We start from the raw sequence: 15,070 nt of genomic DNA on the forward strand, positions 1-15,070 counted from the left end.
ATCCCGAGAGACACCCGACAGATTGTTGGACAATATGATACCGATGATGACACGTTACCTGGTAAGAAAGGGGAATTTTGGGCGTCTCAGATTATCAGGTAAGCTTGACTTAAATTTGTTAAGACGCCGTTTAAATATGGCGGACGAGCTTCAACAACGTCATTTGAATGATGTGATTGTTGATGAACACATGAATGTAATCGAGGTTGTAACAGTGTTGTCAGATTGGCCTTTTTCAGCTAAAGACATCAAATTTGGCCTTTTTTTATTTGAAATCGGTTAGCCATTAGCAATATCATAAAATGTTGGCCTTAGAGGCCTTTTTTTAACTTCTTAAAGCTGCAGTTGATCAAAGTTGGCCTTTTCTCACTTAGGAAACCTGGCAACCCGGGGTTGTAACTTTATCGACTTCTATGTTTACTGATGCCCTGTTGTTGTTGACTATGTACCTGATAAAGCATTTGTTCCTGGCAAAATACAAACTTTTTCCAAGGGTAAAATAATTCCAGGATTCCCTGTTAAAACAAAGGAGAGTAAGGTTTAAATCACTGAGATTTCTTTAACGACTGATGGCAAACCCTTTACAGCTTCGCCTGCAAGTCAGTTAAAATTGAAATCTGTGAACTGAATATGGCCCTCATCTCTAGAAAGGGCCACTATTTCACTAACTCTGACCCCCGAGGCTAGAGCAAACAAGAATATAACTTTCTGGGTTAAGTCTTTACGAGAGCAATCCTCATTGTTCACTGTTGAAGCAAAGTGTAGGACCTTATCCAAGGACCATGAAATGGGCTTCGGAGGTGCTGCAGGCCTAAGTCTAGCGCAAGCCTTTGGGATCTTGTTAAAGATTCCGTTTGACGAGTCTACTTGGAAGGCGTATAGCAGAGGTCTAATCAAGGCTGATTCACATGTTGTTATCGTATTGGCTGCTAAACCTTGTTTATGAAGGTGGATAAAGAAGGATAAACAAGTCTGTTGAGATTTCTTTTGGTCCTTCTGCCTTGACAAAAGCAACCCACTTCTTTCAAGATGATTCATATTGTCTTCTATTAGACTTCGACTTATATTCTTCTAAGAAGTCTATACTCTCTCTCGAGATCCCAAACCTTTTCTTTACTGCTAAGGAGAGAAAATCATGAGATGAAGGTTTTGGGTTTTCTGTGATGAAGCGAAGACAGTCGACTTCTGTACTTGTTGAGTCAGTACTGGGTCCGGCAGAGGGACCAGCCTCAGCTTCAGTTCCAGTACTAGAGGGAACCAATTGCTCTTTGGCCACTTGGGAGCCACTAGAGCTGCCGTTCCCTGAAAATATCTCAGTTTGTTCAGGACCTTTATTAGGAGGTTGGTTGGAGGGAACAGGTAAATCCAGTTCCATCTGTTCCAGTCGAGGGACATGGCGTCCACCGCTTCCGCTAGAGGGTCCTCGTAACGAGGTAGCTTCTTGTTGTCGCTCGTCGCGAAGAGGTCGATCTGCAGTTTTGGGACTTGACGTAAGATGAAGGAGAATGATCCTGCGTCTAGGAACCATTCTGACTCTATCGGTGTGAGCCTGGATAGAGCGTCCGCTGTCACATTGCGGAACCCTTGAAGGTGAACTGCTGATAAGTGCCATCTCTTCTTTTCCGCTAGGTGGAAGATGGCCAACATCTCTTGGTTAATTTGGGGAGATCTCGAACCTTGCCGATTCAAACATCTCACTATCACCTCGCTGTCCAGGATCAATCTTATGTGGACTGAATGGCGAGGGGACAGTTTCTTCAGCGTGAGAAAGACTGCCATGGCTACCAGAATGTTGATGTGGAAGGTCTTGAATAGAGAAGACCAAGTCCCTTGGACTTTCCATTGGTGAGAGTGACCTCCCCATCCTTCCTTTGATGCGTCTGTGTGGATGATGACTGAAGGTAGAGGTGGTTGCAAGGACATGGACCTCTTCAGGTTCTTGGCCTTTATCAAGGTACTTGGTGGACCCCCTCCCTGTACTGCTATGGCCCATCATTTCTTGTTGCATTTAAGCAGGAATAGCCGCAGATAGAGTAGTTTCGGGTGGGGTCATTTTAAGAAAGAAGGGTGGGTCCATCAAGACGACATGGCTATCTCACCCAACAATAGATTTTTCGCTTTGCTCCAAATCCGTTTTTTGGGCTCGGCCATGTTGTCCTGATGGAAGCCTACCAGAGAATTAACTTGAAAGTACTATATCTGTGGATTTGTATAAGTGCCTTTACTTTGAATGAGTTCTTTATATGGTCTCCTAGACCTTTATTTAAGACATTGCTGTTGTCTGTCATATCCACTAAGCTTGGAACTAGCTTAGGGCTTCCTGGCCCCTGCAGGGAAAGTGTCATTTTCGACTATAAGGATTCAAAGTTTGTATCCCCATTGGGACAGACGGTTATTCTTAGAGATTACCCTTCTCATACCTTGGAAATCTGTACTCAGATTTCAAGTTGGGACCTTCTAGGGTTTAATTAAAACTCTAGTATGCTTTATTCGTCTATAACTGAGATAGCAGCAATAAGACGCAAATATGTTTAGTATTTTACCTTGCAAGTAGATTATCAAATGTAGTTACAATCAGGTATGAATCTGATCTGGCATTGAAAACACATCAGGGTCCATATTTTCTCTTGTCGAAAAAATATGTAATTTCATCGAAATGATGCCACTCAATGGAGATGTGAAACCAAATCTGACAGATTTGTACAGATTTTGGAAATGTATGAACACCGTGACGCAACATTCACTCGGCACAGGTGTTATTAGTTAGATATGCAACTATATGGAACAGTGTTTTTAAATATCTAACTTCCCTGGTAGTTATATATACAGTATATAGCTTTATCCCGCCGATTCATTGTGCGCATGGCAGAAATTCAAAATTCGCGGCAATCACCGATAGATGGTCAGGTGATCATACCTGTGCTCCCTCTCCCCATGTACTTTGAACCATTCCCATTTGTCCTCAGAAATTCCCTGCCGTCGTTTTAGCAACACGGAAATTCGCTCTACTTTGTTTGGGTTTGCTTTAACTACAAATTAGTGAAGTACCCATTGCTTGGTTTTTTTTCTTTTTTTCTTTTTGGTTGACGGCTTTCGCTGATATTGGATTTTCCTTGATTTCTTTTTCACACGAATAAGATAGATTTTGTTGGTCCGACTTGGACAGTTTATTTTAACTTGTTTTCTCAATTTTCAAGATGGCCGACTCTGTTGTTAGAATGTGTGTGAAGGAGTGCAAGACCCGGCTTTCAAAAGCTGCTCTTGATCCCCACACAGTATGTAAGAAATGAAGAGGGCATGTATGTACATTTCTTTTTCTTGCAAGGAATGAAAAGAAAATACTAACTTACAAAGCAAAAGTATTTAATTTTTATAATGCAAAGGGAAATATATTGTTTTTAAGAAAATATTTGTCCTATTTGTATACTTTCTTTAGATAATCATCGATCTATTATCAGAGATTAAAACTAGCGTACAGTCAAATTTACGCTACGTAGTACTCATGGCGATCGATGCAGTCCCACAAGGTACTTTGTATCGTTATTTAATGTTTCGATATTGGGAATACTAATATTAATCGTATAGCCTATTGGATTCTCATTCAAGCCCTTGGCGAAAGAGTAGAATTTCTTGCAGCGGGCAGGTGTAAATTATGGTCTGATGTGAAATAGTTAAAAAATGCAGTTTTCAGTGCTTAATCAGTGCAGTGGAGGGTGCGGCTGCTCGGACCTGTCGTTCTCCTCCCCCTGGACCTCTTCCAAGCTCCCCAACCCCTGGGAGAAGGAATGTCGACAGGCGAAGGTAGGCGAGAGGCGTTAGTCCCCGAGCAGTCGTCCCCTCGAGCGTACCTATTGACGCTTCCCAGGACGCGCGCCCTCGCTATGGGAAAGGCGAGGTAAAATGGTTATCTTTGCCGTCGGATGACGCAGCTCATAGACGGGGCTGGCATCTTACGTATTTCCCTTCCTGCTAGACAAGAAGAGAGTTGCTTGTCATGAAGCCGAGCGTCAAGATTCTAAACGTCATGACGCCAAGCGTCAGAAAGCCAAGCGTCAGAAAGCCAAGCGTCAAGGGGTCATGACGCCGAGCGTCAAGGAATTGGACTACATCACGCCAAGCGTCGAGTAGTTGGAAGTCTTGGCGTCAAGAAGTTGGTCGTGACGCCGAGTGTCAGAACCTTGGAAGGATTGACGCCGAGCATCGAGAAGTTGGACGTCGTTACGCCGAGCGTCGGAACCTTGGAAGTCATGATGCCGAGCATCTAGGACTTGGACGTCGTAATGCCGAGCGTCAGAGCCTTGGACGTCAAGCTACTAACGCTGCTGTAAGAGTTAGACATGATGTTTGACGCCGAGCGTCGAGTAGAGGAACAGCTTACCATGCGTCGGGAACCTGGTAGCCATGACGCCGAGCGTCAAGGAGTTGGACGTTGGGACGCCGAGTGTAAGAGCCTCGGACGTCAGGAAACTAACCGTCAATATCGCGAATGTCATAGTTTCGAGCGTCAAGATCGCGAACGTCGTTCCCTGCTTTCCCCTAGTGATCATTTAGAGGAAATCTCAGAAGGAGAAGATCCTAAGACCCTTCATCCTTCGGTGGATTTATAGGAACTTATGAGAGTTTTTTCCAAAGAGTTTCCTAATTATTTTGTTCCTGCTGCTCCGTGTTCCCTGCCTTCAAAGTTTACGCTAAGGAAGACGTCGAAGGAGTCTCTGTTCATGAAGATGTTGTTGTCTCACTCATCTAAGAGAGCCTTGAGAATGATGGGTGACTGGATGCATTCCAAGAAGGACCAAGAAAAGACTGTTTCCTCTTTTCCCCCGGCCAGATTGGCTTCCAGATCTAGCGTTTGGTATGAGACTGGAGAAGTTCTCGGCTTGGTAGTTCCTGCCTCTGCCCATGGAGACTTCGAGTCTGGTGGACGCCCCTCGTCGGACAGCCATGAGAAGAACCAAAGTGCTCTGGTCAGCGTCAAAGCTTGATCATCTTCTCAAAGGCTTCTTCAGAGCTTTCGGGGTGTTCAGTTTCCTTGACTGGACTCTGGGAGCCTTTGGAAAAAAGGTTTATGCTTTGAAGGATGTGGACACGGAAAGCCTCATCCACATTATGTCTTGCATAGACAAAGCCTTAAGAGACAGATCCAATGAGTTGGCAGCCCTTTTTTCTGCAGATGTAATGAGTGTGAAAGTTTGTCGGAGAGAGAGTGGAGAGAGTATGATCGCTATGTGAGGCGATTGGAAAAGGACAGAATTAGGAGAGCTAGATCTTCGAGTGTTCTGTCAACTAGGTCTTCTGATAGTCAAGTCCTTTCTAACTTGTCTAATTCTAATACAGTATTCCTGATACTAGCCCTAAGGTAGTAGTACCAGACCCTCTTGAGGAGTCGGAGGTAAGTGAGCCTACTATGAAGGATATTATGGCTGCTATTCATGCCTTGGGTGTTAAAGTACAATCCCTTACTTCGGATAAGGAAGTGATGTGGGTGGCAGTACGTGGTTTGCAGCGCAAGTTAGGGGACAGTGCTATTGCAGTGAAGGGTGCGTCCGTTCGTATCTGTCTTGCTCCTAGCCCTAGACCTCTTCCATGCTCCCCAACCCCTGGGAGAAGGATCGTCGACAGGCTAAGGGAGGTGAGAGATGTTGAACAGCGAGCGGACGTCCCCTCGAGCGATCCTGTTGACGCATCCCAGGACGCTCCCCCTCGCTGCAGGAAAGGCGAGATGAGGAAGTGTTCGTCATCCTCGGAAGACGCAAGACCCAGATGCAGTTGGCGACAACCTCAAGAATTGAGACCTCTAAAGAGACGCAGGTCACCCGTTACGTTACAACAACCCTCATGTAGCAATTGGAGCTCTCCGGAGAGATTTCTGTCGTAGGAGGACGACGCGTCTGCGCCTAAACAGAGGTGTAGGATACATAGCTCTTCGGAGGAAGAAGACGTGTACATTACGTCAGTTCATGCTTCTCCCCCTCCCCCAAATTGGGAGGTGTCGCAAGGGGCATCACCATCTCTTCGCCAGAAGACCCCAGCTAGAGTCTCCGAAGCTGTAGACGTACGTGCAGTGCCATCTCCAGTTGGTCCCCAGCAGCAAGAGGCACCGCAAGCAGCGTTCTTGTCAGAACTTCAGCAGTCCATTACGTTTCTGTTTGACGTTTACAAGTCGCAAGGGCTAAGAGAGGAAGCACGCAAGAACGAATCTAAGGATGTCAAGAGACCCAGGAAGAGGATAAGACTGCAGTTAGGACAGCGAGACGCTAACAGCCAGCAAGACGCGGACTCGCTGCAAGTTGCAGCGCTCATAGACGCTCCCTCGCAGCAAGCTGGACGCGTGACGGGAGGTGACAAGGATCGTGATGCTCCCTCACAGCATGCATGACGCACGCAAGCAGGACGATGCGCGTGATTCCCCCACTCGTTCGACATCGGAAATTGCCAATCCTTTGGAAGAGATCTCAGAGGAGTAGAAGCAAGAAACTCTTCATGAGACGGATCTGAAAAGATTACTTGCGGTATTGGCGGACATATATCCGAATGATTTTCAGCACACCACAGCGTTGGCCTACATCAGGAAACAGGGAGGCACTCGTTTGGATTCCCTTTACGAGGCAGCAAAACATCTCCTGCGGTAGGCAAAAGCGAACAATATAACTCTGATAACCCGCTTCATAGAGGGAGAGAAGAATGTCAGAGCGGATCTTCTCAGCAGAGGAAGACAGGTTCTCATGACTGAACGAACCCTACATCACGAGGTGTGCAGCAGGCTTTGGAATCTGTGGGGCGAACCGTCAATAGACCTCTTTGCAATGCAGAGAACAAAGAGGTTACTTGTTTACTGCTCTCCAGTCCCAGACCAGGAAGCAGTGGCAGTGGATGCCTTCCTCATGGAGTGGGAAGGACTAGACACGTACACCTTCCCCCCATTCAAGATCCTAGACAGTCATGAAGAAGTTCAGGGAGTCGAACAACGCCCGCATGACCCTGATAGCTCCGTTTTGGCCCATGAGACCCTGGATCACAGAAGTGATGGAGTGACTAGTAGACACGCTCAGATCGTTACCTTGCCAGAACGATCTACTCAACAGCCACATATAGAGAGATACCATCAAAATCTCCTCGCTCTCATTCTAACTGCCTTTCGACTATCGAAAAAACTGGCAAGAGCGAAGGGCTTTTCGAGGGAAACTGCAAGATTAATCGCGAGAGCGAGTAGACGTCCACAATCAAGGTGTACCAGTTAAAGCGGGACGTGTTCAGGGAATGGTGCAGAGTTAACAACATTGCCTCTTCCAGTACCTCTCTAACTCAACTGGCAGATTTTCTGTTACACTTAAGAACCCAAAAGAAACTAGCAGTATCAACCATCAAGGGATTCCGCTGCATGCTAGCTTCCGTCTTCCGTCACAGAGATATTGACGTGTCGGGAGACAAGTATCTCTCGGACCTCATAAGGTCCTTTGAGACGGTTAAGAGGAAGGACAACCCAACCCCCTCTTGAAATTTGGATGTAGTCCTTATGTTTTTAACCTCGAGCAGGTTTGAACCTCTCGACAAGGCTTCGTGGAAGTATCTCACTAAGAAGACCCTATTCCTGGTTGTGTTGGCAAAGGCTAGAGGATAGGAGAATTGCAAGCCTTTAGCAAAAATGTAGGCTTCAATGGAGAGAATGCAGTCTGCTCGCTGCAACTAGGTTTTCTCGCCAAGAACGAGAATCATTCTCAGCCACGGCCCAGATCCTTTACCATACCAGGGTTAACTCATTTAGTAAGACAGGAAAAGGAGAGAGGCCTTTGTCCAGTGAGGGCCCTAAAATTTTATCTACAGAGGACCAAAAACATGAGAGGACAGGCAGACAACCTCTGGTGTTCGGTGGAGAAACCTTTGTTACCCTTGTCAAAGAATGCACTGGCGTTCTTTATCAAGGATTTAATAAGGGAAGCTCACCAGAACTGTGACGAGAAAAGCTTCCCAATCCTCAAAGTCAAAGCACAGAAAGTAAGAGCTGTGGCAACTTCGATGGCTTATAGACACAACAAGTCTATGAAATCGATTTTGGAAGCGACATTCTGGCGAAGCAAGTCAATCTTCGCAGATTGTTACCTAAAAGAGGTACAGACCCAATATGAGGATTGTTGTTCCCTAGGTCCGTACGTTGCCTCCGGCGCCGTAGTTGGAGAAGGTACTACTGCCTCTAACCTATAACCTTGTTTATACCCTTGCTTTTTCTTGAACTTGATCTCACAGGTTGTCTATGAAGGTTGTTGCAACCTTCCACGGTCTGGGGTGCAAGTCTAAGTTAGGCTTTATGGAGTGTTTTTTTTAGTGTGTTAGTGGGTCAGGTGGTCAGCTCTTTGTCCATGGCTATGCCAGGATAGCAAGGGTGGTGGTCTAGTCATGTTAAGGTTGAGGACCGTGTGACAGCCCCACAGAGACTTTCTACAGCCCCCTGGGTGGATCGCTGGATCTCTCAAGGAATGCAGGCGAATGAGGCAGGAAAACTATGAAGCCAGCTTCCTTATCAGGTAGGAACCAGATTATTGGTACAGCTAATATGTAGCGATTAATAATTGTACAAATTCCCAACAGTGTTGCAGTTCTCTAACCCACCACCAAGGGTGTCAATCAGCCATATATATGTAACTACCAGGGAAGTTAGATATTTAGAAATGGTACAGTATTTTCATTTTAAAATAAGTTTTTAAATATAATTAAGTAGTAGTTACATATATAAAATGTCCCTCCCTCCTCCCCTTTGAGAACAGGGGCATGGAATTTCTGAGGACAAATGGGAATGGTTCCAAGTACCTGGGTAGAGGGAGCACAGGCATGATCACCTGATTGCCGCGAATTTTGAATTTCTGCTGTGCGCGCGACGAATCGGCGGGATAAAGCTATATATATATATATATATATATATATATATATATATATATATATATATATATATATGTATATATATGTATATGTATATATATATATATATGTATATATATATATATATATATATATATATATATATATATATATATATATATATATATATATGTATATGTATATATATATATATATATATATATATATATATATATATATATATATATATATATATATATGTATATGTATATAAATATATATATATATATATATATATATATATATATATATATATATATATATATATATATATATATATGTATGTATATATATATATATAATATATATATATATATATATATATATATATATATATATATATATATATATATATATATATATATATATATATATATATATATATATATATATATGTATATGTATATATATATATATGTATATATATATATGTATATATGTATATATATATATATATATATGTATATATATATATATGTATATATATATGTATATATATATATATATATATATATATATATATATATATATATATATATATATATATATATATATATATATATGTATATGTATATATATATATATATATATATATATATATATATATATATATATATATATATGTATATGTATATATATATATATATATATATATATATATATATATATATATATATATATATATATATATATATATATATGTATATGTATATATATATATATATATATATATATATATATATGTATATATATATGTATATATATATGTATATATATAGATATAGATATAGATATTTAACTACCAGGTAAGTATATTTAAAAACTTATTTTAAAATGAAAATACCACATTTACATTACTAACGTATACAAAACTGGTTACGCATACGAAAGTAACGTTATATATTAGAAGAGGAAATATTATATATATGCAATCTTCACTAGTATAATTTTGCCTAACTAGCTAAAAAGTTTCTTTATAGCTAAATACCGGGAGCATCACACTACTAACTAAATAATTGCATTATGACGTGCGACAGTGGTCTCAAAATGGCCGCCTCCGGGGTTGTCTGTGCTCCACTTAACACACTTAAATTATGCCAATTCAACTGTGAGAAGGGAGCTAAAAATTATACACAGGAAAGATTAAATACTCAACTTTCCAGAGGATAAAGATGCTGGAGATTGCATGATAATATTCAAATAAACAGTAAGAGCACCAAGAGAAACATGGGAGCGCACTTGCTTAAATGCTACAGTTCAAAGGAATGATAGGCCGTAGCAGTACAGGGAGGGGTCCACCGGGTACCTTGATAATGGCTCCCCTTTCGTTCGCCACTCTTCCCCCTCAAAGAGTTATTATTATCATTATTATTATTACTATTATTATTATTATTATTATTATTATTATTATTAAATGCCAGGTTACAGCCCTAGTTGGAAAAGCAGGATGCTATAAGCCCTGGGGCTCCAACAGGGAAAATAGCCCCGTGAGGAAAGGAAACAAAGAAAAATAAAATATTCTAAGTATAGTAACATTAAAATAAATATTTCCTATATAAACAATAAAAACCTCAACAAAACAAGAGGAAGAGAAACCAGATAGAACAGTGTGCCCGGGTGTACCCTCAAGCAAGAGAACTCCAACCCAAGACAGTGGAAGACCATGGTACAGAGGCTATAGCACTACCCAAGACTAGAGAACAGTGGTTTGATTTTGGAGTGTCCTTCTCCTAGAGGAGCTGCTTACCATAGCTAGAGAGTCTCTTCTACCCTTACCAAGAGGAAAGTAGCCACTGAACAATTACAGTGCCGTAGTTAACCCATTGGGTGAAGAAGAATTGTTTGGTAATCTCAGTGTTGTCAGGTGTATGAGGACAGAGGAGAATCTGTAAAGAATAGGCCAGACTATTCGGTCTCGGTGTAGGCAAAGGGAAAGAACCGTAACCAGAGAGAAGGATCCAATGTAGTACTGTCTGGCCAGTCAAAGGACCCGCTAAACTCTCTAACGGTAGTATCTCAACGGTTGGCTGGTGGCCTGGCCAACCTACTACCAAATCTATTCGGGGTGAAGATTGCTATGTGTCGTATTGAAAAATACGTCCCCTCATATTATGCAATATCCTTAAAGATAAATTAAGGATACTCGTGCCAGGAGTTAGAATTTTGGAGACCTATGGTTAATTCTCTGGGAGTATTGCTGTTGCAAATATCCCTTAGAAAGGTACCTAAAGGAACCTTCCATCAGGATAACATGGCCGAGCCCAAAAAATTACACACACACACACACACATATATATATATATATATATATATATATATATATATATATATATATATATATATATATATATATATATATGTGTGTGTGTGTGTGTGTGTATGTGTGTGTATGTATATGCATATGCATATGCACATACATTCATAAATACATACATACATACTCTTCAAATTGTATTACAACAAAGTTATAATCCAATGTCATCACCAGCCAGATCAATTTAAATCAGTCACAGAGGAGGTCAAAGAAAAAGAGGAAGAACGATTGATAGGTAATCAAAACAATTTTGGTACTGTAAATAGATCCAAGCCTTCAAAAAGTGCTTCCTCTCCTTCAACAGTCTGAATGAAAAAAATAAAAAAAAACTATTTTTAGGACTTTTGTTATAATCCTAGCTTATCTAATAAACATAATGTAGACAATAAACCTTCAATCATTCCAACAGTCTTACCTGCTACAATCAATCATTACAATAACTTCCTTTTTCTCCCACTGCCTCTCCCTCTCGCACACTGAAGGATTTACCAATCTAAACAAAAGGTAAAGTTAAATAAAAAAAATATCCTTTTCACCAAGTATCAGATGGTGTATAGGTACAGGCCTGAACTAACCTTTAGCATTCCTATGCTTAAGCTGTTAGGAGGTTTCTGGAGTCATCTACTTTGCTCCTGTACAGGACCAGATATCTTGATGTTTTCAGGTAAGCATAACCAGCCAAATTTACGGATAAGTGGAACCAGCCAGGTTTTTTGTTTGGTGGACTTCATCCTACCAAAAAGTGAGTCTCTTAATTAAGGGACAAAGGTTTAATATTGCATAGGAAGAAATGACACATTTTTAGAAGAATCCACAAGTATCCTACCCATGCAAATCCTCTTCCTTCAAGTTATTCTTCCTGTTTCAATCCTCACCCTCTTCTCAGTTCTATGTCTTAAGGTCAAAAGTTCTGGCATTCCTCTCTGGCAAGGTGGGCTGCGCTTTCCCCCCACACTGCCTATCAGCCTGTGCTGTAGTTATACTTTAATTAAAGACTGAATTTTATTGCTAAGAAAAATACAAATTACTTTGAAAATTCATATACCGTATGTTCAATGGTTCCAATTCTTCTTTTGGTTTTTATATTTTAGGTCTTATTACCTTTTTACATTATCTTTGTATTCTCTTAGTTTACCTTTAATATGTCCTAATAACTTCCTGAAATAATTGGTAAAGAATTATAAAGGGTTATCAAACCTTTCGAGCTAGGTATGTAACATCTTCAAAACCTAAACCCCCTTACCATTCTTTGTTTTAATAGAACAAAATCTATACATTCCACTTTATTTTATTTCTTAAAAGTAATTTAATACCTTATAGTTTTAGATACATCAACCAGACAGCAAAGTCCAAATCTATTGTTGTACAGTGTTGCACAAGAGGCAGCTTTATCATTGATCTCTGTTTACAACTTTTATATTTTTATTTCAGGCTTTATGCACTTGCAGCGGATTATAAATTAACACGGTCTGGGTACTTGTAAAGCAGGCGAAACTTTAGAAAAAGCTGCTGAGGGCCTCTTATGAGTTGCTTCAGAGTGTGTGCAGCAGACACGTGAGTTATAGACTTAATGGTTTTTATGTTTAATTTACACATGGAGTTCCTATTGTTGAAATGCCTTATTTTCAACCTAAAATACTTTGTGATTGGGTGTATCAATGGATTAATTTTTTAGCTTAGTATTTCTAATGTTGCATTAATTTTGTATTCCAAAAGTCAAGAAATTTTCAATGCTAAGCAACACAAACCTTTTTTTTTTTTTTTCTTTATTTCTGAGACTTAAAAATTCTATGTAATGATATAGGAACAATGTTTACTTACAGAAAAAAATTTCACATTGTGAAATAAGTGGATAATAGGTAATAAAACAATTTGTTTCTATAGGAATAGAAGCTTAGCCTTGGCCTCAGTGCAATAACCATTTACATACAGGAAATAATTCACATTACAAAATAAGCTGATAATAAAGGTTATAAAACTGTTGGTTCCTTTACGAATACAAACCAATGTTCTTTGATTAGTTTTCATCCTGGATATAGTTGCCTTTTCAGCTTTTCTTTTTACGTGGTCAATGAAAAAACAAATTGAAACCATGGAAGATTTAATGATCTAAGGTCAATCAGAGCCTTACATAATTGTAGATTATTCCAGTATACTGAGAACTAAAACTTTGCAGATAGGCAGTAAAGTCAAGTCTCCTATAACATGGGTTCCTGCTTCGCTGCTTCAGTTTCCCATGTCTAAGAAAAATGCAATACCTATTAAAATAAATTCTCATAATTGCGATGATTACAAATAGCACGCATTTCTTTACACTAGGAGTCCTTCGCGCCACTTCCCTCTCCCTCCACTCAACTTATCCAAGCTCCTACTGTACACTGTATATCCATTTACTGTGGTAAAAAAATTACTGCTATATTTGAAATACTGTATTTTGATTAAACTGGTGTTTCTCTTGACTGTATTCAATAATAATGCATGTAATATTAAAATTTTAGTATTGTACAGTGAACCCTCGCTACTTCGCGGTTCGACCATCGCGGATTCACCACTTCGCGGATTTTTTTCATAACCCATGTCTATACATATATTGCGGATTTTCCGGAAATATCGAAAATACCGAGATGTGACCGATGGTGCGAGATTGGAGAAAGTAAGGAAAATTGAATCATGATTGATTTTCAATATAAATGAAACTTTGAGGAGCAACAAAGATATCATTTGTTAGAGAGATAAAGAGAGGTAAGGAATGGGAGGTAGTGAAAAGTAGCCCACAGAGAGAGAGAGAGAGAGAGAGAGGAGAGAGAGAGAGAGAGGAGAGAGAGAGAGAGAGAGAGAGAGATAGAGGGGGGTTTTAAATGTAATAAACAAAAAAATTTGATAGGTTATAACACATTGGTGCTTATGTACTGTAATATCAACTGTATACTGTAGACGGTTTGAATAAGTTAAGAAATGGTATAAATGATACTTTGTTAGTGTATTCGTACACACTCAAGAGCGGCAGCTAGATGACAGCTGATCTAATCACAGCCAAAAGTAAAAAAATAAAAAAGTCAACAATACTCGATTTTTAAAACACACCCCGAAATTTAAAAACAAAAGTACACCGCTTTCTTAATGTGCAATTAACTATTTAAAGAGTGGCAATTTTCTAGAATAAAATGATATTTCCCAAAAAATAGTGGTTTGCTGATGAAATCGGATGCCCTATTTTTGGCTATGATTGAAATGGATGTAGACTCGGCCTAATTATTTTCATTTCGTATTTAATTGACACTAGGAAAACTAATTTTAGTTTCTTCATCTAAATGTAAGTATTGTATAACACGAAGAGAGAGAGAGAGAGAGAGAGAGAGGAGAGAGAGAGAGAGAGAGAGGAGAGAGAGAGAGAGAGAGAGAGAGAGAGAGAGAGAGAGAGAGAGAGAATGAATCAGCTGTTGTAATCAAATGGCGTGTTTTTGTTTCGTGAGAATTTCATCGCCACGACTTTAACAACAACATACTGTACTGAACTTTACAGTATTATACAGACTACTGTAATATGATAAAGTAAAATATTTGTAATCTATTTTATATGAAATGGGGCTATTTTTGTTTTGTTTAAAATTTACATTTACGTATGTAAAATAACTCTCTCTCTCTCTCTCTCTCTCTCTCTCTCTCTCTCTCTCTCTCTCTCTCTCTCTCTCTCTCTCTCTCTCTCTCTCTCTCTCTCTCGTAGATTGTTTTCCCTGCTTTGCTACGTATGTATGATTTTATATAGATACGGTAAATAATATTTGTAATAACATATTTTATAAAAGCTTTTACTGTAATATCATTATTTATCACTTTCATCATGCG

At 39.7% G+C, this 15,070-nt stretch overlaps 1 protein-coding gene across 1 annotated transcript in view; it reads left to right on the top strand.

Annotated features, from left to right (window-relative positions):
• LOC137635425 (PCI domain-containing protein 2-like) overlaps window positions 1–12,779 on the top strand; it is a 110,513-nt gene extending 97,734 nt beyond the window's left edge. The window contains exon 5 of the mRNA XM_068367902.1: window positions 12,656–12,779. Within this exon, the coding sequence (XP_068224003.1) occupies window positions 12,656–12,707 (52 nt within the window). The 3' untranslated portion in view covers window positions 12,708–12,779. The remainder of the gene's footprint in view (window positions 1–12,655) is intronic.
• The last annotated feature ends 2,291 nt before the right edge of the window (window positions 12,780–15,070 follow it).

The sequence above is a fragment of the Palaemon carinicauda genome, unplaced genomic scaffold, assembly GCF_036898095.1.
Source record: "Palaemon carinicauda isolate YSFRI2023 unplaced genomic scaffold, ASM3689809v2 scaffold122, whole genome shotgun sequence".
In the NCBI taxonomy this organism is placed as follows: domain Eukaryota; kingdom Metazoa; phylum Arthropoda; class Malacostraca; order Decapoda; family Palaemonidae; genus Palaemon; species Palaemon carinicauda.